The 24,795-nt window shown below is 45.7% G+C and overlaps 1 protein-coding gene across 6 annotated transcripts in view; it reads right to left on the bottom strand.

Annotated features, from left to right (window-relative positions):
• Nucleotides 1–23,465, bottom strand: part of mdm4 (MDM4 regulator of p53) — a 47,865-nt gene extending 24,400 nt beyond the window's left edge. For 2 of the 6 annotated variants that reach the window (XR_004415624.1, XM_033042934.1), the window contains exons 1-8: nucleotides 23,297–23,458; nucleotides 16,515–16,608; nucleotides 15,042–15,116; nucleotides 12,602–12,735; nucleotides 10,169–10,218; nucleotides 5,101–5,168; nucleotides 2,764–2,857; nucleotides 965–1,125 (exon numbers count right to left, since the gene is read on the bottom strand). Coding sequence is in view for 4 of the 6 variants with exons in the window: in XM_033042934.1 (XP_032898825.1) it covers nucleotides 965–1,125; nucleotides 2,764–2,857; nucleotides 5,101–5,168; nucleotides 10,169–10,218; nucleotides 12,602–12,735; nucleotides 15,042–15,116; nucleotides 16,515–16,592 (660 nt within the window). In the remaining 2 variants the exon portion in view is untranslated. Of the gene's footprint in view, nucleotides 1–964; nucleotides 1,126–2,763; nucleotides 2,858–5,100; nucleotides 5,169–5,621; nucleotides 6,694–10,168; nucleotides 10,219–12,601; nucleotides 12,736–15,041; nucleotides 15,117–16,514; nucleotides 16,609–23,292 lie in introns of those variants that run through there. The other 4 variants (XM_033042933.1, XM_033042932.1, XR_004415625.1 and 1 more) reach the window with 4 other exon arrangements.
• Nucleotides 23,466–24,795: the final 1,330 nt, after the last annotated feature.

Genomic DNA, 24,795 nt, shown 5'->3' with positions numbered 1-24,795 from the left:
GCACCGCCATTCAATATGATCATGGCTGATCATCCAACTCAGTATCCCGTACCTGCTTTCTCTCCAGAGAATCTGCGGTGGAGGCAGATTCTCTGGATGCTTTCAAGAGAGAGTTAGATAGAGCTCTTAAAGATAGCGGAGTCAGGGGATATGGGGAGAAGGCAGGAACTGGGTACTGATTGTGGATGATGTATGGTCGTAAGTAGTCGCCAAAAGAGTCGTACCGTTTTCTGGTCGCCGCTGGATTTTCAACATGTTCAAAATTTTCGGAGACCTGCTGCTGCGACTATGACGGGTGCCGGCAAGTCGCCGAAGAAAATCGCTTAAGTGGGACAGGCCCTTAATTCTGATTAGGGATGGGTGGGGGACCACGCGCCTATTAATCGACAGAACCTTCTTCACCAGTTCTGTGCCTCAAACCCCCCCCCTATGTTTGACGTCGCCTCATTTCTGCTTCTGCTGTCACACCCGGGAGAAAGAGTTGTAATTAGGGGCCGTTAACAAGAAGAGTGCAATGTACAAACAAAAACAAGCTACAGAGCAAAGATCCTATAGCGAGCAAGATAGATCACTCGACGAAAAAGACGTAGTACGGTCATGGGCAGATTCGTGGGTAATTTAAGGCCCCATTTCCGTAACCGGCTTCCGTCTCCGCACCAAAGATCCCGTAGGATACTAGTGCGGAGACGGAAGCCGGTTACGGAAACATCCTCGTAAAAATTAAAGTTATTTGGTGAAAATCTTCTCCTCATTTTCAGAATTTTAATTTATTAACACAAACTGATCCCTCGCAACGTTGATTACACTGCGAGTCGGGTCGGGTCGGGTCCTGGATGAAAAAAAGGCCCACGTTCCGCTCCGTTTCGTACTACACGTCAGCCCCATTGCATTTAGCAGGAGGGTTCTATCTTGCTCCGCTATAGGATCTTTGTTACAGAGTACGTGAAAATAGAAACCACTTCACCTGGTTGCTATGAATATCTGTTGATCCGCTTTTCATGCTTCCATAATTGGTGCGCAAGGTTTTAATGAACCACCACGGCAGTCCGGCAGTGTCCCAGAGATCAGAAACATTATCCGCTTTGAGCCTCTTAGCTTCAAGGTTTTCATCTGTTAGAGACTCATCTACAAAGTTGAACACATTCCTTTTATCCCAAACTCTGCTCATCGTTTAAGTTTAGTTTAGCGATACAGCGCGGAAACAGGCCCTCTGGCCCACCGATCCTGTGGCAAGGGATGAGCCATTTAGAACGGAGATGAGGAAACACTTTTTCTCACAGGGAGTTATGAGTCTGTGGAATTCTCTGCCTCAGAGGGCAGTGGAGGCCAATTCTCTGGATACTTTCAAGAGAGAGCTAGATAGGGCTCTTAAAGAGTCAGGGGATATGGGGAGAAGGCAGGAACGGGGTACTGATTGGGGATGATCAGCCATGATCACATTGAATGGCGGTGCTGGTTCGAAGGGCCGAATGGCCTACTCCTGCACCTATTGTCTATTGACCAGCGATCCCTGCACACTAACACTATCGTACACACACTAGGGACAATTTTCCCAAGCCAATTAACCTACAAACATGTATGTCTTTGAGGTGTGGGAGTAATCCGGAACTCCCAGAGGTAACCCACGCAGGTCACGGGGAGAACGTACAAAGTCCGTACAGACAGCACCCGTAGTCAGGATCGAACCTGGGTCTCTGGCGCTGTGAGGCAGCAACTCTACTGCTGCACCACCGTGCTGCCACCCATCCATTGGGTTCAAAATTTTGCAAAGTTCCAGATTGAAGTATCATAGCTCTTCAATAAATCGATGTCGTACAAAGAATCTTTAAATGACAAGAATGGAACGAAATAAAAAGGCTTATTGGAGCTTCTAAAATCCACCACAACATCTAAACAACAATCTCACCGGCGAGCAGGTGTGCAAAGAGGGAGACAGTGGTCACGGGGAAACATGCATGGATGGCCTTTGGATGGACATATGGATATGCAGAGAATGGAAGGATATGGGTAAGGTGCAGGCAAATAAGCATTGACAATAGACAATAGGTGCAGGAGTAGGCCATTCGGCCTTTCGAGCCAGTACCGCCATCCACTGTGATCATGGCTGATCATCCACAATCAGTACCTTATAATCATATAACATATAACAATTACAGCACGGAACCAGGCCATCTCGGCCCTTCTAGTCCGTGCCGAAAACTTACTCTCACCTAGTCCCGTCTACCTGCACTCAGACCATAACCCTCCATTCCTTTCCCGTCCATTTACCTATCCAATTTATTTTTAAATGATGAAATCGAACCTGCCTCCACCACTTCCACTGGAAGCTCATTCCACACAGCTGCCACTCTCTGAGTAAAGAAGTTCCCCCTCATGTTACCCCTAAACTTTTGTTCCTTAATTATCAAATCATGTCCTCTTGTTTGAATCTTCCCTACTCTCAATGGAAAAAGCTTATCCACGTCAACTCTGTCTATCCTGTTCCTGCTTTCTCCCCACATGCCTTGATTCTGTTAGCCCTAAGAGCTATATCTAACACTCTCTTGAGAACGCGTTTTTCAAGTACATGGATTACATGGATAGCAAAGGGTTAAAGGGATATGGGCCAAAGGCAGGCAAATGGGAGCCGCTCTGACTGGGCATCTGATTCAACTTGGTTGAGCGGGGCCAAGGAGTCTGTCTACGTGCTGTGTGACTCTGACACCCTGGAAATAAACACATGTTGTGGAACGTCAGAGTAAGAGACGATAGGAAGCCACAGACCTGATTCGGAGCTCTTCCTTTTTAAGTGTGAGGTAGCGGAAGTGGGTTGGTTCCAGGCAGTCGGTGCTTCTTCGCGTTCCCCTGATGCAGAACACTGTGTGGGGAAGACAAAGGTTCGAAGCCCAATGTTTACATGAGTATCTTTGATTGGGAATAGGATGTAGCAGTTCCAATCCATCACCGACCTTTGTGCATATAGAAAGGCAGAATCCAACCCCTTGAAAATTGGAGGTTCAGAGTTATCTGTCAGTTGAAATTCCTGAGGGAAAAGTCACACCCGTCACAGATTGAAAGCCAAATTATAATGCAATGTTCTTTGCGTTAAAGGGTCTGTACAAACGCAGGCTTTTCCACAGTCATGTCAAATCCAACTGCGGGAGGGATGGTGGGGAAGCTGTTTCTGTAAATTAGTGAGGGAGCACGAGTATATATAATATATAATGAAGTGTAAAAACAGGCCATCGTGGTGGTGTAGATCCACACACGATAGTCCCGTACATGAACACATAATCGTTTAAACGTTTACGCTTTCAGTTTGACCCGCCAAATTACGATTCAAACAAACCCACCTCATCTAGCTGGGTTTAAACACACTGTCACAATAATTCATTGCCAGTTTCCAAAAGGCAAAAAAATCGACAGCAGGGCAATTTCCACTACTCGTTCAATTATGAAGATCGACACAAAAAGCTGGAGTAACTCAGCGGGTCAGGCAGCATCTCTGGAGAAAAGGAATAGGTGACGTTTCGGGTCGAGACCCTGATATTATGTTGATTAATGTTTCCAAGTGTATTAGGACAGGTGAACGTGTGGCTTTTAGATAGGCACGTGGATATGCAGGGAATGGAGAGGGATATGGATCACGTGCAGGCAGAGGAGATTAGAGTAAATGTGTAAGAAGGAACTGCAGATGCTGGTTTAAACCGACGATAGACACAAAATGCTGGAGTAACTCAGCGGGACAGGCAGCGTCTCTGGAGAGAAGGAATGGGTGACGTTTCAGGTTGAAACTTCACCCATTCCTTCACTCCAGAGATGCTGCCTGTCCCTCTGAGTTGCTCCAGCATTTTGTGTCTATCTTCAGAGATTAGAGTAACTTTGGCGTCATGTTCGGCGTGGACATTGTGGCCTGTTGCTATGTTGTTGTAAAGCGTACAAACCTAATAAATGCCACTCCAGCTGTGACATGCAAAGTTAGGATCCCATAGCACAGAAAAAGGCACTTGGGCCCAACTTGCCCATGCCGAGCAAGATGCCCATCCGCACTAATCTCACCCGATAAGATTCATAGAATCATACAGGCTGGAAACGTTTTGTACAGGATGTCCTGAATCCAGACAAGAGGGGATAGGGTAGGTAAATTATTCGAGGGAAGCTGGGTTCACTGCCAAGTGCTGCAGCAATGCAGCAGGTTAGGCAACATTTCTGGAGGACAAGGATAGGTGATGTTTCAGGTCGGGTCCCTTCACAAAATGTCATCTTTAGTTTAGTTAGAGATGTGGGAGTGTGGAAACCGGCCCTTCGGCCCACCTAGTCCGCACCGACCAGCGATCCCCGCACACTAACACTATCCGACACTAGGGACAATATTTGCCTTTATACCAAGCCAATTAACCTACAAATCAGTATGTCTTTGGAGTGTGAGGGGAAATCGAGGTTCTCGGAGAAAACCCGCGCAGGTCACGGGGAGAACATACTCCGTATAGACAGCACCCGTAGCTTGGATCAAAGCCAGGTCTCTGGCACTGTAGTGACATTGGGTTCGATCCTAGCTACGGTTGCTGCCTGTACGGAGTTATACGTCTGTCTATCTTTCAGAGACTCTGCCTGACCCTCTGAGTTACTCCAGAATTTTGGGGGGGCTTTTTCCCCTCATTGTCTGATCCTCTCTTATCATTTTTGATGACAATCATGAAAAGTCAAACCCATTGCTATTTGAAAGTCAAATTATAATGCAGTGTTCTTTACGTTAAGGAGCCTGCACAAACACAGGCTTTCACACGACCACGTTAAAATGACTCTAGGTAATGAAAGCGTGGAACGCAGTTAAGCGCCGCCCAATTTACAGTCCGAGCTTCCCCCTCACTCCCCTCTCAAACATCGACAATGTTTTTTTATTTTTTCGAGTTGACAAGGAGTCTTCGTGTTTCTGCCATCTTTCACAAATTGAGGCCAGGTGAACAGGGAGAGAGATGCTGCATCCTACAAAACGGCAGAGAAGGGAACTCTGATAAAAAAAAACACAGAGAAGGTGGCTCTGTCCCACCCGCCTGAGCCCAGGCGGGAAGTACAGAGACGGGGCCACTCTGTACGAAAACAAAGCACACAGTCGTTTACCTTCGGCTGGTCTTCCCTCATAGGCAGGCATTTCGTATCCTTTACAAGTGTGCAGGTCTGTGCAGCATCTGCATTGCAGGCAAAACAAAGAAGGAAAAAACACCTTCCCCAATATTAACCATTCTCACAACAAGCATTAGGAATTCAGTGCGCATTACCACTCAACCTCGATCAATGATTTAAAAAAAACAAACAAGGAAGAAAGATTAGTTTCCCTTATTAATATTCTTCTCTCATTCCAATGCTCAATAACACACCATCCTTCCAAGCAGAAGAGTTGCAGATCTGCAATTAATATGGGGATTTAAATGATTTTTTTTTTAGTGCAAGGGAAGAATTCTTTCGACATTTCATTTTGTACTTTACATTCATCATGTTGCAGCTTTATAATATAACCTTTCTGCATCTAAAGATTGACACAAAATGCTGGAGTAACTCAGCGGGACAGGCAGCATTTCTGGATCGAAGGAATGAGCGACGTTTCGGGTCGAGACCCTTCTTCAGTGTAAACCAGCGTCTGCAGTTCCTTCCTACACATTTAAACATCGTTTAACTACTGTGCTAAATCGATTTGCAAACTCTTTTTTTTGCTCTATTTTAAACGGAAATGTTGAAATCCTAAACTTTACTCATCTTCCAGTTGAGCAAAGTTCTTCACCTTTGGCCCACTGCATAATAAAATTATATGGATGAAGTACTCATTTTATGCTTCAATGTCTATTTGAGGTTCTTTATGTACACACTCCAATGAATTATGATTGCACATCTTGTGGCATAAAAAGGCAACAACAAAAAATACGCCTTGCTGTGCACAATGTAACTCAAGCAGCCATTCTGCCTTATGGTACACCTTGTTCCAAATGACAACAGATGCAAACTTATTGATGCTTTGGTTTTAAGGAGCATCTAGCAGAAATGCAGATCAAAGGATGTAGATATACATTGAAAAGAACATTGTTTTAATTCCTCAGCAGTCTAAAATCTTTGCACTAAATGATGTTCTACCCTTTGTCCTTTATCTGTGCACTGTGGATGGCTTGATTGTATTCATGCAGTCTATTCTTTACCAGCTTAGCATGCAAACTAAAGCCTTTCACCGTACCTCAGTAAGGGAGACAATAGAGAAGATTCTGTAAAAGGGGGCAGATCAGGAACAAGGCACATATGGAGTATACACCAGGAGGTTGGAGTTCTAATTCAGGCATCGACTGACATTCCAACTCACCTGCCCCCACAGGAGGGGAGCCTCATCAACTCTTGATGATAGACATAAAAAGCTGGAGTAACTCAGCGGGTCAGACAGCATCTCTGGAGGAAAGGAAGAGGTGACGTCTCGGGTCGAGACCCTTCTTCAGACTACCGCAGGCGAAATCTCATCAATTCTTGGCCAGACTGCCAGACGGAGCACTTTGCAGTGGAGTGCTCACTCACTCACTCTCGATTTGGGGAGGGGGGGTGAACTGGCAGCACCAGTCCCACCCGACAGAAGTGCAGCTTCTGTCAGCTGGTCAGCAAGCAAAGCTGAAAGCAGTCATTGAAGTCTGCAACCAAAAACATGCTGGCTGAAGGAAGAACAGCGGCAGCAGGGACCACCTATAAGGGCAATAAAACAGAGGCAAGGGGATGGGGGAAATGCACATATAAATAATGTTGCACGTTATGTTAGATCTCTTTAAAAAAAAAAAGTTCATTTGTAAAAAATGTCGTTCCAAGAATGAGTATATTCTATACATTTCTATTTTCATTGTTTTAATCAACCACAACACCATGTCAGAGATTGCTGCCACAATGGTGGGTCGATCCTTGCCACTGATTCGTGTGCTAGGTATGTACTTACCTATTCTACATCCTCAGATGGCAACTTGCTTTTCCAAACTACCACCCGACCCCCAGTTAGAAATACCAGAGCATGCACGGCACAAGGATCTTGCGCAAAGTAATTCTTTGGTGGGGGGTGGGGAAACATGTTGAAAATCCAGAGGCGACCAGAAAAAGGTACGACTCTTTGGACGACTACTCACGACCATACAGGCGACTACTCACGACCATACAGATTTTTAAAAATCAAAACAAACTAATGGTTTGGGTTTTAAATTCGGGCGAATCAGGAGAATAAATTGCATGCTGGTAGGAAGCATGCAGCAGCAGTTATTTGGCATTAGTTTATCAGCTTCAGAACTGCACTGTAAACCCTATGCGATGAAACCAGATCTACTTCAGAACTTTCAGTTTCGTCTCCTGATCCAGTCTCTGAAGGGCCCGTCCCACTTGCGCGATTTTTTTTTTCGCCGACTTGCCGGCACCAGTCATAGTCGCAGCAGTAGGTCACGGAAAATTTTCAGCGTCGAAAATCCAGAGGCGGCCAGAAAAAGGTACGACTCTTTGGGTGACTACTCGTGACTGCTGCGACTATGACGGGTGCCGGCAAGTGGCCGAAAAAATCGCGTAAGTGGGACAGGCCCTTAAGCCACACACTACAGCAATTAACTCCTTTTCAATGTAATTATTTTCTAGTTGGAAACTGTCCCATTACATTCATCACTTGTTTATAACATTGATACACATAAATTATTCGCAAAAATATTACCGGCTGAGAACCTGTAACAAAGAGAATCAGGCTGTGTGCCCAATTAGTTAAAGGTTTTGTTGTGCTCTTCGAACGTTAGAACGACTTTGCCCTATAAGCTGCTGCCAGTAAGTGCACAAGAGAAATTCAGTTTAGTTTTAGTTTAAGATAGACACAAAAAAGCTGGAGTAACTCAGCGGGACAGGCAGCATCTCTGAAGAGAAGTTTCGGGTGATGTTTCGGGTGGAGACCCTTCTTCAGACTTCGTTTATTATTAGTTAGACTTTGTTAATTCAGTTTAGTTTAGTTTATTGGTAGACAAAAGTGCTGGAGAAATTCAGCGGGTGCAGCAGCATCTATGGAGCGAAGGAAATAGAACTAGTGTGCGGGGTGATCGCTGGTCGGCATGAACTCGGTGGGCCGAAGGGCCTGTTTTCACACTGCATCTCTAACCTAAACTAAACCACACTAAACTAAACATTGAAGGTAGACAAAAGTGCTGGAGAAACTCAACGGGTGCAGCAGCATCTATGGAGCGAAGGAAATAGGCAACGTTTCGGCCCGAAACGTTACATATTTCCTATTTCCATCGCCCTTGGTTTCGGCCCGAAACGTTGCCCATTTCCTTCGCTCCATAGATGCTGCCGCACCCGCTGAGTTTCTCCAGCACTTTTGTCTGCCTTCGATTTTCCAGCATCTGCAGTTCCTTCTAAAACAATTAGTTTATTGGCACGTGTACCGAGGTACTGTGAAAAGCTTTTGTTGCGTGCTAACCTGTCGAAAGCATTTCACTGCCCCTTGGTACACGTGACAATAAAAACTAAAACTCTGCAATACATCACCTTGGACGATGAGATTCAAGGTTTGTGTAAAACAGTGGAAGATAAATTAAGAGTGCGTGAATTTAACGCCCGAGCCAGCTCAAAAAAGAGAAACGCATTCTGAGTCGAGAATTTTTTTTTAAAAAGGCACTGGGAGAAAATAAAATAACTGTTGGTCTTGTTTCCAACAATTTACGGACTAAAGGACCAAACTCTTTGATTTTTGCAGCAAGTTTAATGGGAAACAAACACAGCAGCTCACAGGAGGTTGTGACTGAGAATCCGTTTTGCAAACCTTCTACTAAAATACTGCAACTTGTGAGGATCTTCAACCTAAATATATCAAATTTCAAGTGTATAAAATAAAGAGAGACATAGATAGAGTAGACAGTCAAAACATTTTTTTTCCCACAGGGTGGATTTCAGACTAGAGGACATACAGTGCCCTCCATAATGTTTGGGACAAAGACCCATAATTTTGCCCTGAAATGGGGGGGACTATGTATAAACACAGCTGTAATATTTCCACATGGTGAAACCAAAATGTATAAAATTGGCGGTATACAAAAAAAGCTGGAGAAACTCAACGGGTGCAGCAGCATCTATGGAGCGAAGGAAATAGGCACCGTTTCAGGCCGAAACCCTTCATTAAAATCTGACAATGTGCACTTTTAACCACATGTGATTTTTTTCTATTACAAATCACAAATAGTGGAGTAGAGAGGTAAATAAATAATTGACAGGTCTTTGTCCCAAACATTATGGAGGGCACTGTAGCTTTAAGGGGAGAGGAGCAAAGTTTAAAGGAGATGAGCGGAGCAGGTTTTTGTAACACAGAGAGCAGTAACCTGGAACGCGCTGCCAGGATTGATGGCGGAGGTAGATATGACCGTGGGATTTTAATACGCAGGGAATGGATATAATCACATGCCGACAGAGGAGATAATTTAACCTGAAATCATGTCGGCACAAAGGGCCTATTCCTGTGCTGTACTGTACCACTGATCTACGTTCCCAGATGCCATTAGGACTGTAAACTCCTACCTCACCAGGGACTAACTTTACTGAACCATTCTAGTTTTTTTTTAATTGCTGTTTTTTGTTTTCCTTTTACTTCCTCCCACAATATGTAATATGTAAAAGAATATGTGATTCTGTTCCATTCTGTTTGTAGTTTGTTTGTTGCACAAAGTCCGCGAGCATTGCCACTTTTCATTTCACTGCACATCTCGTATGTGTATGTGACGAATAAACTTGATTTGTTCTCTGTTCAATCCACAGCAGGTCTTTCTCCCTCTCAACAAGGTGCTAGCAGACACTCACATCAATAGCCATGGCCATCGTTCAGAAGCTGTTTCCCTTTCCCGTCAAACAGCAGCCCATTCACACAAGTTCAGCCCACACGATAGACAAGTGTGCGCGAATAGTCATCAAGCTGCAGGCATTCGGCACGCGTATTCTTTCGAACCTTTTATTCTCCATTTCCTTCTTTCTAAACGGTAACGGTCCTACAAGACTGGAATGATCTTAATCATTGCGCGCTGTTAATCCACCATCACACTTTTGCCACGACAGAGTTGATGTACCACATATTTCTACACGACACCCCCCCCATTGATCTATTCTTCAACAGCAATTGTATGCTTCAGTTCAATGACAAGGTACCAAGTCATATACGCACCTTGGAAGTTGGCAGCTATCAGGTTCCTCGAAAGCATGTCATACAACTGGCTGTAAGAGAATAGGTCCACAGTTAAATGCAGCAAGTCACATCATTGCTGCAGTCAGTAGGTAACAGGTTAAAAGAATGAACCTTCCTCAGCATTCAAGGTAGATAAAAAGGCTGGAGAAACTCAGCAGGTGAGGCAGCATCTATGGAGCGAAGGAATAGGTGACGTTTCGGGTCGAGACCCAGAAGGATCTCAACCCGAAACGTCACCTATTCCTTCGCTCCATAGATGCTGCCTCACCCTTAAGGGTCTCGACCCGAAACGTCACCTATTCCTTCGCTCCATAGATGCTGCCTCACCCTTAAGGGTCTCGACCCGAAACGTCACCTATTCCTTCGCTCCATAGATGCTGCCTCACCCGCTGAGTTTCTCTAGCATTTTTAATCTACCTTCGATTAAACATTCCTAAGCATCCATTTTGGCAATTATGGTAGACAAAAGTGCTGGAGAAACTCAGCGGGTGCAGCAGCATCTATGGAGTGAAGGAAATAGGGAACGTTTCGGGCCGAAACCCCTTCTTCAGACCTGAAACATTGCCTATTTCCTTCACTCCATATATGCTGCCGCACCCGCTGAGTTACTCCAGCAATTTTATCTACCTTCGATTTTTCCAGCATCTGCAGTTCCTTCTTAAACATTCCTAAGCATCCATGTTGAACAAATAGTTGTTTATAAATGTAGCCATCAAGGAACCATTTGCACGAATTGCCCTTCCAAAAAGCTGGTGTAAATTCAGTCGTATCATGTACTATTTCTCTGCTGGACGACATTATCTGTAGTACAGCGTGCTTCAGCTCATTGGACATTACATTTTAAATCAACAGTTCAAGAAGGAACTGCAGATGCTGGAAAATCGAAGGTAGACAAAAATGCTGGAGAAACTCAGCAGGTGCGGCAGCATCTATGGAGGGAAGGAAATAGGCAACGTTTCGTGCCGAAACCCTTCTTCAGACTGAACGTTGCCTATTTCCTTTGCTCCCTAGATGCTGCCGCACCCGCTGAGTTTCTCCAGCATTTTAAATCAACATCCTGCCAGACCGTAATAGCATATGATACAATCCCTAATGAATCATACTGCCCTCTTCAATGTTGCTTAGAATTTAAAAGATAAAGCATAAATCTCAAAATGTAACAGGTGTAGCTAATCTTTTTAAAAATGTATAAGTTTTGCGTTGACTTGAATTCATAACTTGGTGAAACCAAGCAAAAAACTCACTGCAAAATAGCATGTGGAAAGAAAGAAGTACAGATGCTGATTTACCAAGGAAAGACACAAAGTGCTGGAGAAACTCAGTAAGTAATTAAAGCAGCATCCCCGGAGAAAAAGGATAGGTGACGTTTCTGGTCAAGGGTTGGACCCTTCTTCCACAAAATAACACGTTTGCAATGGTCAGTCAAGACTGACCCCCCCCCACACACACGATCCGCCTGAAGAAGCGTCCTGACCCGAAATGTCAACTGTCCATGTTCTCCAGAGATGCCACTGAGTTACTCCAGCACTTTGTGTCTTTTTTTTGAAAGTGTAAACCCAGGCTGAAACCCAAAGTCAGAACGGCAATCAATTGAGTTTCTCCAGCAATTTTATCTACCTTCGATATATATATTTTGTTTATATATTTTGCAGTCGCCTGTCAGTTAAAACAAAAGCTTTTGAAATCAAACTGAAGTCTGTGTGCACAGCACGGAACTGTAGATGCTGGTTTAAACCCGAAGATAGACACAAAAAGCTGGAGTAACTCAGCGGGTCAGACAGCATCTCTGGAAAAAAGGAATAGGTGACGTTTCGGGACGAGACCCTTTGTTATAAATCATAAGGAATAGGAGTAGAATTAGGCCATTCAGCCCATTCAATCATGGCTGATCTATCGCTCACTCCTAACCCCATTCTCCTGCCTTCTCCCCATAACCTCTGCCACCCGAACTAATCAAGAATCTATTTATCTCCGCCTTAAAAATATCCACTGACATGGCCTCTACAGCCTTCTGTGGCAAAGAATTCCACAGATTCACCACCCTCTTGACTAAAGAGATTTCTCCTCATCTCCTTCCTAAAAGAACTTCCTTTAATTCTGAGGCTGTGACCTCCAGTTCTGGACTCTCCCACTAGTGGAAACATCCTCTCCACATCCTTCTTCAGGTTCGTCAGATCCTTCATGCACTCTCTTTCAATGCCATACACAAGGAATTGAAGATGCTACTTTACATAAAATGCTGGAGTGACTCAGTGGGTCAGGCAACACCTCTGAATGGTCCGAACTTGAAACATCGCCTATCCATGTTCTCCAGAGATGCTGCCCGGCTTGCTGAGTTACTCCCTCGTCTCGCTTTCAATACCGTCTTGGTGATGTCCAGAGAATAAAATAAATAAAAACACCCGCCTTTACCTTGGATCTTTGACAGAGAAACTTTGGACTCCAAATACTTTTCCAAGTGCATCATTTCCACAATACACAATGTGTTGCTGCTGTTGATCGTAGAGTTGCTTTAACATGATATACTGACCGAGATAATACATCACCTGCAGAAAGAAAACATCACATATCAAGGTGAGCTTCAAATACTAGGAGATTTCTTATAATGGTTATTCAGGAAAAGAACATTGTTGGCAATACTGTCATTCATAGGTCGTATAATAACAAGTTGCATAATAATACGTTGTATCAAAGAATCAAACATTACAAGCCACGCAAGTCTCTGTCTCAGGTGGCGTTGGAGGCCAGTTCTCTGGATGCTTTCAAGAGAGCTAGATAGGGCTCTTAAAAATAGCGGAGTCAGGGGATATGGGGAGAAGGCAGGAACGGGATACTGATTGGGGGTGATCAGCCATGGTCACATTGAATGGCGGTGCTGGCTCATAGGGCCAAATGGCCTACTCCTGCACCTATTGTCTAGTGTCTCAAGTCCCTTTTAAACTTTCTGCTCTTACCCTAAACCAATGCCCTCTAGTTTCTGATGCTCCTTCCCTGGGAAAAAGACCGCAAAGGGTTTGTGGCCAGGGTGAGAGGGGTCAGAAACTATTTGAATCACTTCATTCTGGAAGGCGACTCCAGACTGTCAAAGCCGCCACAGCCAGATATAAAAACTGATTTTTTTCCCCATGGGCAGCAGTTCTACTCAATAACCAAAAGTCTGTAGCCTCCTTGTGCTCTGGTATTTTATTTCATTCTTCACATGTTTAAATTATGTTTGATTTTGAATTGTCTACTGTATACATATACTCCTCTGTTCTACAGTTCCCTAAGTTCTCCAGTCCTAATGTTCATTGTGCAAGCCCTACTATGCTGGTTGGATTTCCAGAATGCGCCACTATCTGAACATCATTTCCCTATCCTCGTCCCACATACCTAGTTGACTAATATCCTGCTGTAGTGCAGCAGTAACCCTTTTTAAACACTAGAGGTACTCGGTAAGCAATGCAACTGGCTACCATTCACCCATTATTAGCCAAACGGGACTAGTTGAGATCAGCATCTTGCTCAGAATGGAATATTTGGACCGAAAGGCCTGTTTCAATGTTGTATGAACTATAACCAATGCAACTACAGTGGCTAGAAAATACACTTAACGATTCTGAAACATTTCCTCAACAAATTATCTTTGCCCAATAAGAGATGAGATCATGATCAAAAGAAAGGATAATGATTCTGCACTTTGGTTTAGTTTAGTTTAGAGATACAGCGTGGAAACAGGCCCTTCAGCCCATCGAGACCGCACCGGCCAACAGTCACCCCGTACACTAGTTCTATCCTACACACGAGAGACAATTTACAGAAGCCAATTAACCTACAAACTTGCACGTTTTTGGAACGTTGGAGAAAACGGAGCACCTGGGGAAAACCCACGCGGTCACCTGGAGAACGTGCAAACAATGTTTCTTTGTGTGTTTTGTGTGGGGGGTGGTGTGGGGGGGTAAGGGGCAACCGCTTCGGTCGCCTCCTCCACGGAGAGGCGAGTTTTTCCAGGTCGCCTCCCCCGTGGCCTAACATCAAGGATCGACGCGGCCTTTCCCGGAGACGCGCCCGGGGCTTCAGCGGCGGGCGCAGCGTGGACTCTCGGCGTGAAGCGGGTGAGCCCTCGCTGGGGCTCGCTGGAGGGGAGCGCTCCGTGTCGCTGGCCCGGGGCAGCCGGCAGCCTGAAGTCGCAGCCTGAAGCCGCGGTCTGCAGAGCTCCAGCTGGTGCGGCGTCTACAGCCCGGGATCTCACGTTGGGGACCCGGGGGAAGAAGAAGCCATCACTGCCGGCCCGCGGCCGACTTCTACCGCGGGTCCGGCATGGACTTACCATCACCCCTGGAGGGGAGCTTCGACCGCCGGCCCTGCAGTCTACGGTGCTTCTGGCTGCGGCGGGGACTTAAATCTCGACCGCCAGCCTGCGGCCTACAACAACTTAAAGCCGCGGTCTCCGGTGAGGAAGAGCCGATCCTGGACTGACTCTGGACTCTGGTCCTGACCATGGGGGGGAAATGGAGGAGGACTGGCCAAATTTTGTGCCTTCCACTACAGTGATGAATGCTGTGGTGGATGTTTGTGTTACAGTTTTATTGTGGTTGTGTGTTCTTTATTATTGTATCGCTGCAGACAACCCAAATTTCCACCAGCTTGGCTGTGTGGCAATAAATTATATCTAATCTAATCTAATCTAACACCAGACAAACAACACCCATAACATGGAGCAATCTGGGTCTCTGGCGCTGCACGGCAATAGCTCTACCGATGCGTCCACTGTGACTTCCTGAACAGTAGTCAACATTATATCTATCTATAATTTGCACATACTTTTTGGAAGCTTTATTCATATCATGAAAACATTGTACTGCTGTTTTACCTCCTTCAATGTGAAGGTTTCCCCGGACGCACCTGCTTCATGTAGAATGGTCAGCAGCGGCACCTTTGGCCTTATCTAAAGAGCAAAACAAAACAGAACCACACACTAGATTTAGAATTTACAAAACATTTTAATTCACATCAGTTACCTACATGCACTTTTATACTTAGTCAGGAAAACAGAACAGAATTATTTTCAACAGAAGCATTTATTTCATGTTTATACGTTCTGGGAACAGAATAAGGGCATTCGGCCCATCAAGTCTACTCTGCCATTTAATCATGGCTGACCTATTTTTCCCTCTCATCCCCATTCTCCTGCCTTCTCCCCATAACCCCTGACACCTGTACTAATCAAGCATCTGTCAATCTCCCGTCTTAAAAATATCCAATGACTTGGCCTCCACAGCCGCCTGTGGCAACAAATTCCACAAATTCACCATGCTCTGGCTCAAGAAATTCCTCCTTGTCTTCTTTCTAAAAGGTACGACCTTTTATTCTGAAGCCCTGCCCTCTGGTCCGAGAGTCTCCAATGAGTGGAAACATCCTCTCCACATCCACTCTATCCAGGTCTTTCACTATTCAATTTAGTCTTGCAAGTAACACGCACTAATAATGCAAATCACAATGAAACTCCAGATTCAAGTTTATTAATAATTTGGGTTGAGAAATTGTACAGGAGTAGTCCTTCTACCCACAAAGCCCGCACTAAACACTATGCCAAGATAAACTCATCTTCTCTGCCTGCAGATAGCCCATATCCCTCCATTCCCTGCATGTGTTGCAATAAGCACAGGGTATACTAATTTCTACAGATGCATTGTGGAAAGTGTCCTCTCCGGATGATTACATCTTAATATGGAAACTGCTCAGCTAAGAGACAGCAAAGAAATTGCATAGAACTGTGAATACAGCCCAGTCCATCACATAAATCAGTATTCAATCCATTGACTGCATCTAAACGTCATGTTACCTCAAGAAAGCCAACATAATCATGGACCGTACACAAAATTGCTGGGGAAACTCAGCGGGTGCAGCAGCATCTATGGAGCGAAGGAAATAGGCGACGTTTCGGGCCGAAACCCTTCATGGACCACTCCCTCCTCAGCTGTTCCCGCTTCTCCCCTCTCCCATCAGGCAGAAGACAAATGTTTGAAACCGCGTACTACCAGATTCAGGAGCAGCCTCTTCCCCACTTTTATTAGATCCAACGTCTCAGATGCTAAGGATTCATTCACAATCTTCCTTATTAAGCCCCTTGTACTCTCTGAAGATGTAACACTATATTTTGCTCTATATTTTCTCTTTTTAGCACTGCCTGATGTATTCACGTTTGGTAATAATTTGCCTGAATAGCAGGCAATAGTGACCAAACCTAACATGGCCTTGCACAAACCCACCTTCACAACCGACAAGAAGCGTAAATGCTAAGCCATGTTTACAATGGAGAATCTGTAGTTTTTATACACGTTACCTGGCCAACCTTTTCTGCTGATATACTGCATGGATTATCAGATGATGTATATGGTTTAGATGTGGATGCTGTTGTCATGTTGACAGGGTTTTGCCTGCAGGTAAGGAAAGAGGAGTGAAATTAATTATAAACACATTTAGCATACAAGTCACACTGCACAGAAACGGGGCCTTCAGCCAAACTTTCTCATGCCAAGATACCCAATCTACACTGGTCCCACCTGCCCTCGTTTGGCCCATAGCCCTCTAAACCTTTCCTATCCATGAACCTGTCCAAGTGTCTTTTAAATGTTGTTATAGAACCTGCCTCAACAACCAAATCAAAGAATATTTAATACAATTACATTCCCAATGTATATAAATGGATGATGCCAAAAATTGTTTGAGTAGCAATACGTGCCAAGCGTAAACATATAATGCAACCCAAAATGAAATATTTGGAATTACAAAACAAATCATAAATTAAAATGATTAAACCATGTGCTACAAAGCTGACCCAAAACGCCACCCATCCTTTTTCTCCAGAGATACTGCCTGAACTGCTGAGTTACTCCAGCACTTTGTGTCTGTGTTTGGTATCTGGAGTTGCTTCTGGAGTTCTTTGTTGCTACAAAGCTTCCCCAGTGAAATGCAACATTCTCAGGGAATCAAGGACATTCCTGACCCGTGGTCATTGAAAGCAGAGAAGGAACATTTGGCATGGTATGAGAAATGCAAGGTGACACAGGAACCCAGTGGACACTAGGTTTCTGTGTGACCATATGTTGATAGAATGGAGCGACTGGGTTTGTATACTCTGGAATTTAGAGGATGAGAGGGAATCTTATTGAAACATATACAATTACTAAGGGTTTGGACACGATAGAGGCAGGAAACATGTTCCCGATGTTGGGGGAGTCCAGAACCAGGGGCCACAGTTTAAGAATAAGGGGTAAGCCATTTAGAACGGAGATGAGGAAATACTTTTTCACCCAGAGAGTTGTGAATCTGTGGAATTCTCTGCCTCAGGCCGGTTGGAGGCCGGTTCTCTGGATGCTTTCAAGAGAGTTAGATAGAGCTCTTAAAGATAGCAGAGTCAAGGGATATGGGGGAATGTTGCGTATGGTGTGCACAGCCTAAAGTTGTAGGACAACTTGTTCTATTTGATCTTAATTGATTGTGCACGCCGGGTTGATTGCATTCGTCGAAACAGGGCGGGCCACGTGAAGGTTGCAATCTTCCACCTCGCGATGTTGGCTCGAAGGGCCAAATGGCCTACTCCTGCACCTATTGTCTATTGTCTATACAGGAGCACACCAACACACAAACTGCATCGGGCACCATCTCCCCCGTCCATAGTTACTTATGAGGTATCTCAGAATCCACCAAACAGAAGTGGAACCAAGTCATCCTAAATCCCAAGAGGGTGCCCAGGAAAAAGGAGAACATAAGCAAGCAATGCAATCAATGTTGGATCACTCCCATTTCAGCAAAGTCAGCAGTGGTGAATTAAAAGATTTTTGAAGCCTCTTCGAATCTATTAAGGAACCCAGGTCAGAAAAAAATGAATAAATCAACCTATTACTTGCCCGGCTTTGTCCTGTGCCACCTATCGTCCAGCTCTCTCCCCTCCCTTAACTAGTCTGAAGAAGGGCTGCGGCCAGAAATGTCACCTATCCATATTCTCCAGAAATGCTGCCTGACCCGTTGAGTTGCTCCAGCACTTCGTAAATCTGCAGTTCCTTGTTTCTAGATAAATCTTAAAGCTTAACTAGCAGTAAAACTAAATGTTTTTGAAAAGTAAAATACCACACAGGCCAATATTTCAGACCCAAGAAACAATTACATTTTTAACATAAGAATGGCCACCCTCTTTGTTATCCCTGGCATTCGCCACACTTTACACCTTGTCTTTATTTCATAAAACTGCTGACTGAAAGCCAACAAAAGGAGAACTAGCAGGTACTGGGCAAGTTCGGGCATGCACTCAGCAACTGCTCGTCCCACTTTGCAACCACTTTTTCCGCAGAGACCGCTCCTTCCGTAACTTCCGGGTCAATTCGTCCCTTCCCACCCAAACCACCCCCTCCCCTGGTGCTTTCCCTTGCAACCGCAGGTGATGCTGCACTTGTCGCTTTACCTCCCCCCTTGACTCCATTCAAGGACCCAAGCAGTCTTTCCAGGTGCGGCAGAGATTCCCCTGCACCTCCTCCAACCTCATCTATTGCATCTGCTGCTCTAGGTGTCAGCTGCTCTACATCGGTGAGACCAAGCGCAGGCTTGGCGATCGCTTCGCCCAGCACCTTCGCTCAGTTCGCAATAACCAACCTGATCTCCCGGTGGCTCAGCACTTCAACTCCCCCTCCCATGCCAGATCCGACCTTTCTGTCCTAGGCCTCCTCTATGGCCAGAGTGAGTCCCACCGCAAATTGGAGGAGCAGCACCCCATATTTCGCTTGGGTAGTTTACACCCCAACGGTATGAACATTGACTTCCCCAATTTCAGGTAGTCCTTGCTTTCTCCCTCTTTCCCCTCCCATTCCCAGCTCTCCCACAGCTCACTGTCTCCGCCTCTTCCTTTCATCTTCCTGCCCCCCCCCCCCCCCACATCAGTCTGAAGAAGGGTCTCGACCCGAAAAGTCACCTATTCCTTTCCTCCATAGATGCTGCCTCACCCGCTGAGTTTCTCCAGCGTTTTTATCCACCTTGCAATCAACAACAATCATCAATGTTAAGGATACAGAACAACTTTACCTTTGTAGACGCAAAAAGCTGGAGTAACAGCAGGACAGGCAGCAACTCTGGAGAGAAGGAACGGGTCATACGAAGGGTCTCGACCCAAAACGTCACCCATTCCTTCTCTCCACAGATGCTGCCTGTCCCGCTGTGTTACTCCAGCTTTTTGTGTCTATCTTTGGTTTAGACCAGTATCTGCCGTTCCTTCCTACACTAAACTTTTCCTTGATTCCCATTCCTTGAAAAATCTAAAAGCACAGAATGCCAAGACCAAAGCTACCATTCCATTTGTTCTTTGTTCTATCACCAATCTAAGATACAATTAGACAAAAAAAGTCCCTGGGTGCAAGAAGTAGTCTGCAATGTTCCGTGTTTGAGGTAGAATTGAGGTTATGATAGTTGGTTCAATGAACCTGACGGTTGTTGGAAAGCAACTGCTCTGCACCTGGCAGGGAGAGACTTCAGGCGTGCGCAAGAAGAGAGGCACGGCCCAGATGGCGGGGATGACTGAAGATATTGCCGCCTTCTTTAGTTTTGTTTTTTTTAATTCTATTTTATTTTTAATATTATTATCTTTATTATTTATTATTTATTTATTTTTATGATACTGACTGTAATGGGAAATTCATTTCGTTGTCTCTAATTGAGACAATGACAATAAATTTGAATACAATACAATACAATACAATTTAGAGATACAGCGGGGAGGAAAGAACTGCAGATGGTGATTTAAGTCGAAGGTAGACACAAAATGCTGTAGTAACTCAGCGGGACAGGCAGCATCACTGGAGAGAAGGAACGGGTGATTTTCAGGTTGAGACCCTTCTTCAGTTGCTGCCTGTCCCGCTGAGTTTCTCCAGCATTTTGTGTCTACTCAACATCTTCTCTGCCACAGAAGGCAGTGGAGACAATTCACTGGAAGTTTTCAAGAGAGTTAGATATACCTCTTAGGGCTAACGGAATCAAGAGATATGGGGAAAAAGCAGGAACGGGGTGCTGATTTTGGATGATCAGCCACGATCATATTGAATGATGGTGCTGGCTCGAAGGGCCGAATGGTCTACTCCTGCACCTATTTTCGATGTTTCAAATCTTGTTTTAAAACCCTGAGTCCCAATACAAATACAGGTGAACAAAACACCACACAACTTGCATTCAACCCACACGTTTCATTTACTGGTTCATCAGACCGTAAAATGGTGACAAATGCACAGCTGCACGCAGGAATACAAAACAATGCCATTCATTTGCTCGCAACTTCTGTAGAATTTACCAACTAATCAACGTAATCAAACTCTGCTTGACTGAATAAATCATAACATAATTCATTAATATATTTGTAAATAGAATATTTTAATGCCAGATGCATTCACTTCCTTAAAAGAACACCCACAACTTTGAAAACAGTTGGTACAATTTTTTACATTTGCAGTGTTTATGCTGATTACATATCTGCAAATGTATTAAGGGCCTGTCCCACTTACACAGTTTTTTTCGGCAACTGCTGGCACCCATCATAGTCATAGCATATCGCCAAAAATGTTCAACATGTTGAAAATCCAGCGGCGACCAGATACGATATGACTCTTTGAACGACTATTCAAGACCATGTCACCCCGCGACATTTTCGGTGACCTGCTGCGACTATGACGGGTGCCAGCAGTCGCCGAAAAAAATTGCGTAAGTGGGACAGGCACTTAAGAAGGAACTGCAAATGCTGTTAGATAGATAGACACAAAAAGCTGAAGCATTTGCATAAGATAGACACAAAAAGCTGGAGTAACTCAGCAGGACAGGCAACATCTCTGTAGAGAAGGAATGGGTGACAGGTTTCGACTCGAAACGTCATCCATTCCTTCTCTCCGGGGATACTGCCTGTCCTGCTGAGTTATGCCAGCTTTTTGTGTCTATCTTCTGCAAATGTATAACTAATTTTTGCATCCAGAGGCTAGTGCACTGTCCAATTTTGTTCAACTCACACTATTAAAACAAATCGTATCACAGGCCATTATTACTTGGTGACATGAGGAACTGCAGACGCTGGAGTCTTGAGCAAAACACAAAGCCCATGTTCCAAATGAACACCGTCATTATTCCCCAATTCCTTCTCCGCTACATCGACGACCGTCAAAAAAGTTGACTTTCATCAACTTTACCACGAACTGCCCACCTCAAATTGATCTGGATGATCTCTGAACCACTGTCCCCTTTAATAATCACCCTGCATCCATCATGGGGAACAGACTACTGACAGATACCTGTATGAAGAGCCCAGACCAGAAGTAGAGATGGTTGAAAACTTCAAATTCCTAGGAGTAAATATCACCAACAACTTCTCTAGCACCACCCATATCGAAGCAGCGGCCAAGAAATCACACCAAAGCCACTACTTCCTTCGAAGGCTTAAGGGTGTTTTGGTGTTTGGTGTTTTTTTCGGCGAATGCCAGCATCATTGATTGACATAACAGGTTACCGAAAAATTTGCGGCGTGATGCGCCATGAAGACGTTTGACACGCTCTGTTTTTTCAAGTGTCGCAACATCTTTTTGTCGCCGCTGGATTTTGAAATCTGATATGACGCCGGCAGTCGCCAAAAAAATCGGCAGGTAGGACAGGCTCTTTAGGATGTTCGGCATGTCCCCAACAACTTTCACCGTCTTCTACAGATGTGCCGCGGAAAGCATTTTATTGGGATGCATCACAGCTTGGTTTGGGAACAGCTCCGTCCAAGACTGCAAGATTGCAGAGAATTGTGGATGCAGCCCAGACCATTACACAAACCAACCTCCCCTCCATTGACTCCATTTATAACTCATCAGCCTCGGCAAGGCCAGCAGCATAATCAAGGGCCAGTCGCACCCTGGCCACTCCCTCTTCTTCCCTCGCCCATCAAACAAGAGGTACAGAAGTGTGAAACAGCACACCTCAGATTCAGGGACAGTTTCGCCCCAGCTTTTATCAGGCAACTGCTCTGTCCTCTCACCAGCTAGAGAGCGGTCCTGACCTACCATCTAGCTCATTAGAGACCCTATGACTCTCGGTAGCACAGCAGTAGAGTTGGTGCCTCACAGCACCAGAGACCGGGGTAGTTGGTGAATCTGTGGAAATCATTGCCTGCAAGGCTGCGGAGTCAATGGGTGTTTTAAAGGCAGAGATAAGATAGATTCACGATTAGTACAGGTGTCACGGGTTATGGGGAGAAGGCTGGAGAATGTGGTTGAGAGGGAGAGATAGATCAGCCATGATTGAACGGTGGAGTAGACTTGATGGACTAATTGTACTATCACTTGTGCTCATGAAGGAGCAATGAACACAATACCCTAAATTAAATCTGAAGAAGGGTCTCGACCCGAATCTTCTCTCCAGAGATGCTGCCTGTCCCGCTGAGTTACTCCAGCATTTTGTGTCTACCTTCGATTTAAACCAGCATCTGCAGTTCTGTCCTATCATTTCATTGTCCTATCAGGGACACATGACAATAAACTCACTTGACTTGACTTGACTTTCCTACACCCTAAATTGAATATTTCACTGTAAACCAGTGTCATCCATGTCTGAAGAAGGGTCTCGGCCCGAAACGTTGCCGATTTCCTTCGGTCCATAGATACTGCCGCACCCGCTGAGTTACTCCAGCATTTTGTGCCTGCCTTCGATTAAAACCAGCATCTGCAGTTCTTTCCTGCACCCTAAATTGAATATTTCACTGTAACCCAGTGCCATCCATTTCTCCAGCATTTTTGTGTACCTGCCATCCATGGAAGGACCGTTCGGCCCGTCGTGCCCCTGCTAGCCCTCGGAATAACCCCGCGTGGCCTTTCCACGCATTTTCTGTCCTCATCCCCAGCGTTTCTGCACCCGCGACGCTTTGCACGGAGGGGAATGCAGCGGTGTGAGCGGGATTGTGAGTGCGGGTGGGTTGGTGCACGCTGCGGGAGCCGCTGGGGGAGGGGGCCGGGGGGATGGGGACGGGTTTTGCAAGCGCTGGCCCCCCGCCGCCATTTTGCAAGCGCTAGCGTCCCGCGCTCTCGCGCTCCTCGTCTCTCCCTCCTCACTCACTCACTCACTCACACTAACGCCCGGTGTCCATCGCTGCTGCTCACACACGGGCCGGGCCGGGCCGGGCCTAGCCGCTAGAGGCGGCGGTGGGGGAGGCGGGGAAAGCCGTCAGTCGGTGACGGGCGCCCGCCGTCTCGCCGCCATGTTGAACCCTCCTCGGAAGCTCCCGCCCACTCCACTTCCGGCTTCTTCCCCCCCCCCCCCTCCCCACACACACACACATCCGGTCCCGCCCCCACTGCCCATGACTGACAGGGACATCTTTTAGAACATGCATATAGACACAGATTGCTGGAGTAACTCAGCAGGTCAGGTCTGCAGAACACAGAGGGGTACAGATTGCTGGAGTAACTCAGCAGGTCAGGCAGCAGCTCTGGAGAACATGGGTAGATACAGAGTGCTGGAGTAACTCAGCAGGTCAGGCAGCATCTCTGCAGAACACAGAGGGGTACAGATTGCTGGAGTAACCCAGCAGGTCAGGTCTGCAGAACACAGAGGGGTACAGATTGCTGGAGTAACTCAGCAGGTCAGGTCTGCAGAACACAGAGGGGTACAGATTGCTGGAGTAACTCAGCAGGTCAGGCAGCATCTCTGGAGAACATGCAGATAGACAGATTGCTGGAGTAACTCAGCGGGTCAGGTCTGCAGAACACAGAGGGGTACAGATTGCTGGAGTAACTCAGCGGGTCAGGCAGCATCTCTGGAGAACATGGGTAGATACATAGTGCTGGAGTAACTCAGCGGATCAGGCAGCAGCTCTGGAGAACATGGGTAGATACAGAGTGCTGGAGTAACTCAGCAGGTCAGGCAGCATCTCTGGAGAACATGGGTAGATACATAGTGGTGGAATAACTCAGCGGGTCAGGCAGCATCTCTGAACTACATTTGAAGTTTCTATATCTTCAGGCCAAGCTTGGAGACATAACATAGAAAATAGGCGCAGGAGTAGGCCATTCGGCCCTTCGAGCCTGCACCGCCATTCAATATGATCATGGCTGATCATCCAACTCAGTATCCTGTACCTGCCTTCTCTCCATACCCCCTGATCCCTTTAGCCACAAGGGCCATAATGAACTGCAGTTATTAAATAAAGCACAAAGTGTTGGAACGACCCAGCAGGACAGGGAGCATCTGTGGCAGAATGGACAAAGCACGTTTTGGGTCCTGACTCTTTTTCAGACCAACATCCGATCCAAAAAAAAATGGACGTCGCCTATCCATTCACTCCAGAGAAGCTGCCTGATCCGCTGTGTTTCTCCAGAACTTTGTGTTTTCTTCTAACTCGGGTTGCCTAGTTGCCTGCATGAGTCTACAATGTCACTAACAAGTCCTTCATTTGTGGGCTTTGCACCATTCCCCACTGGTCGCCACGTCCCTCAAATGAAAGTCAAACAAGTGCAGATGTTGGAAATCTAAAATAATAGAAAACGCTGGAAACATTCAGCAGGTCAGGCAGCATCTGGGGTCAAGGAAAGAGCGTTCACGTCGCGACCCTGTTTCCACCAATCTTC

Source organism: Amblyraja radiata, chromosome 24 (genome assembly GCF_010909765.2).
Source record: "Amblyraja radiata isolate CabotCenter1 chromosome 24, sAmbRad1.1.pri, whole genome shotgun sequence".
Classification (NCBI taxonomy): domain Eukaryota; kingdom Metazoa; phylum Chordata; class Chondrichthyes; order Rajiformes; family Rajidae; genus Amblyraja; species Amblyraja radiata.
This window is presented reverse-complemented; position numbering and strand designations above follow the sequence as displayed.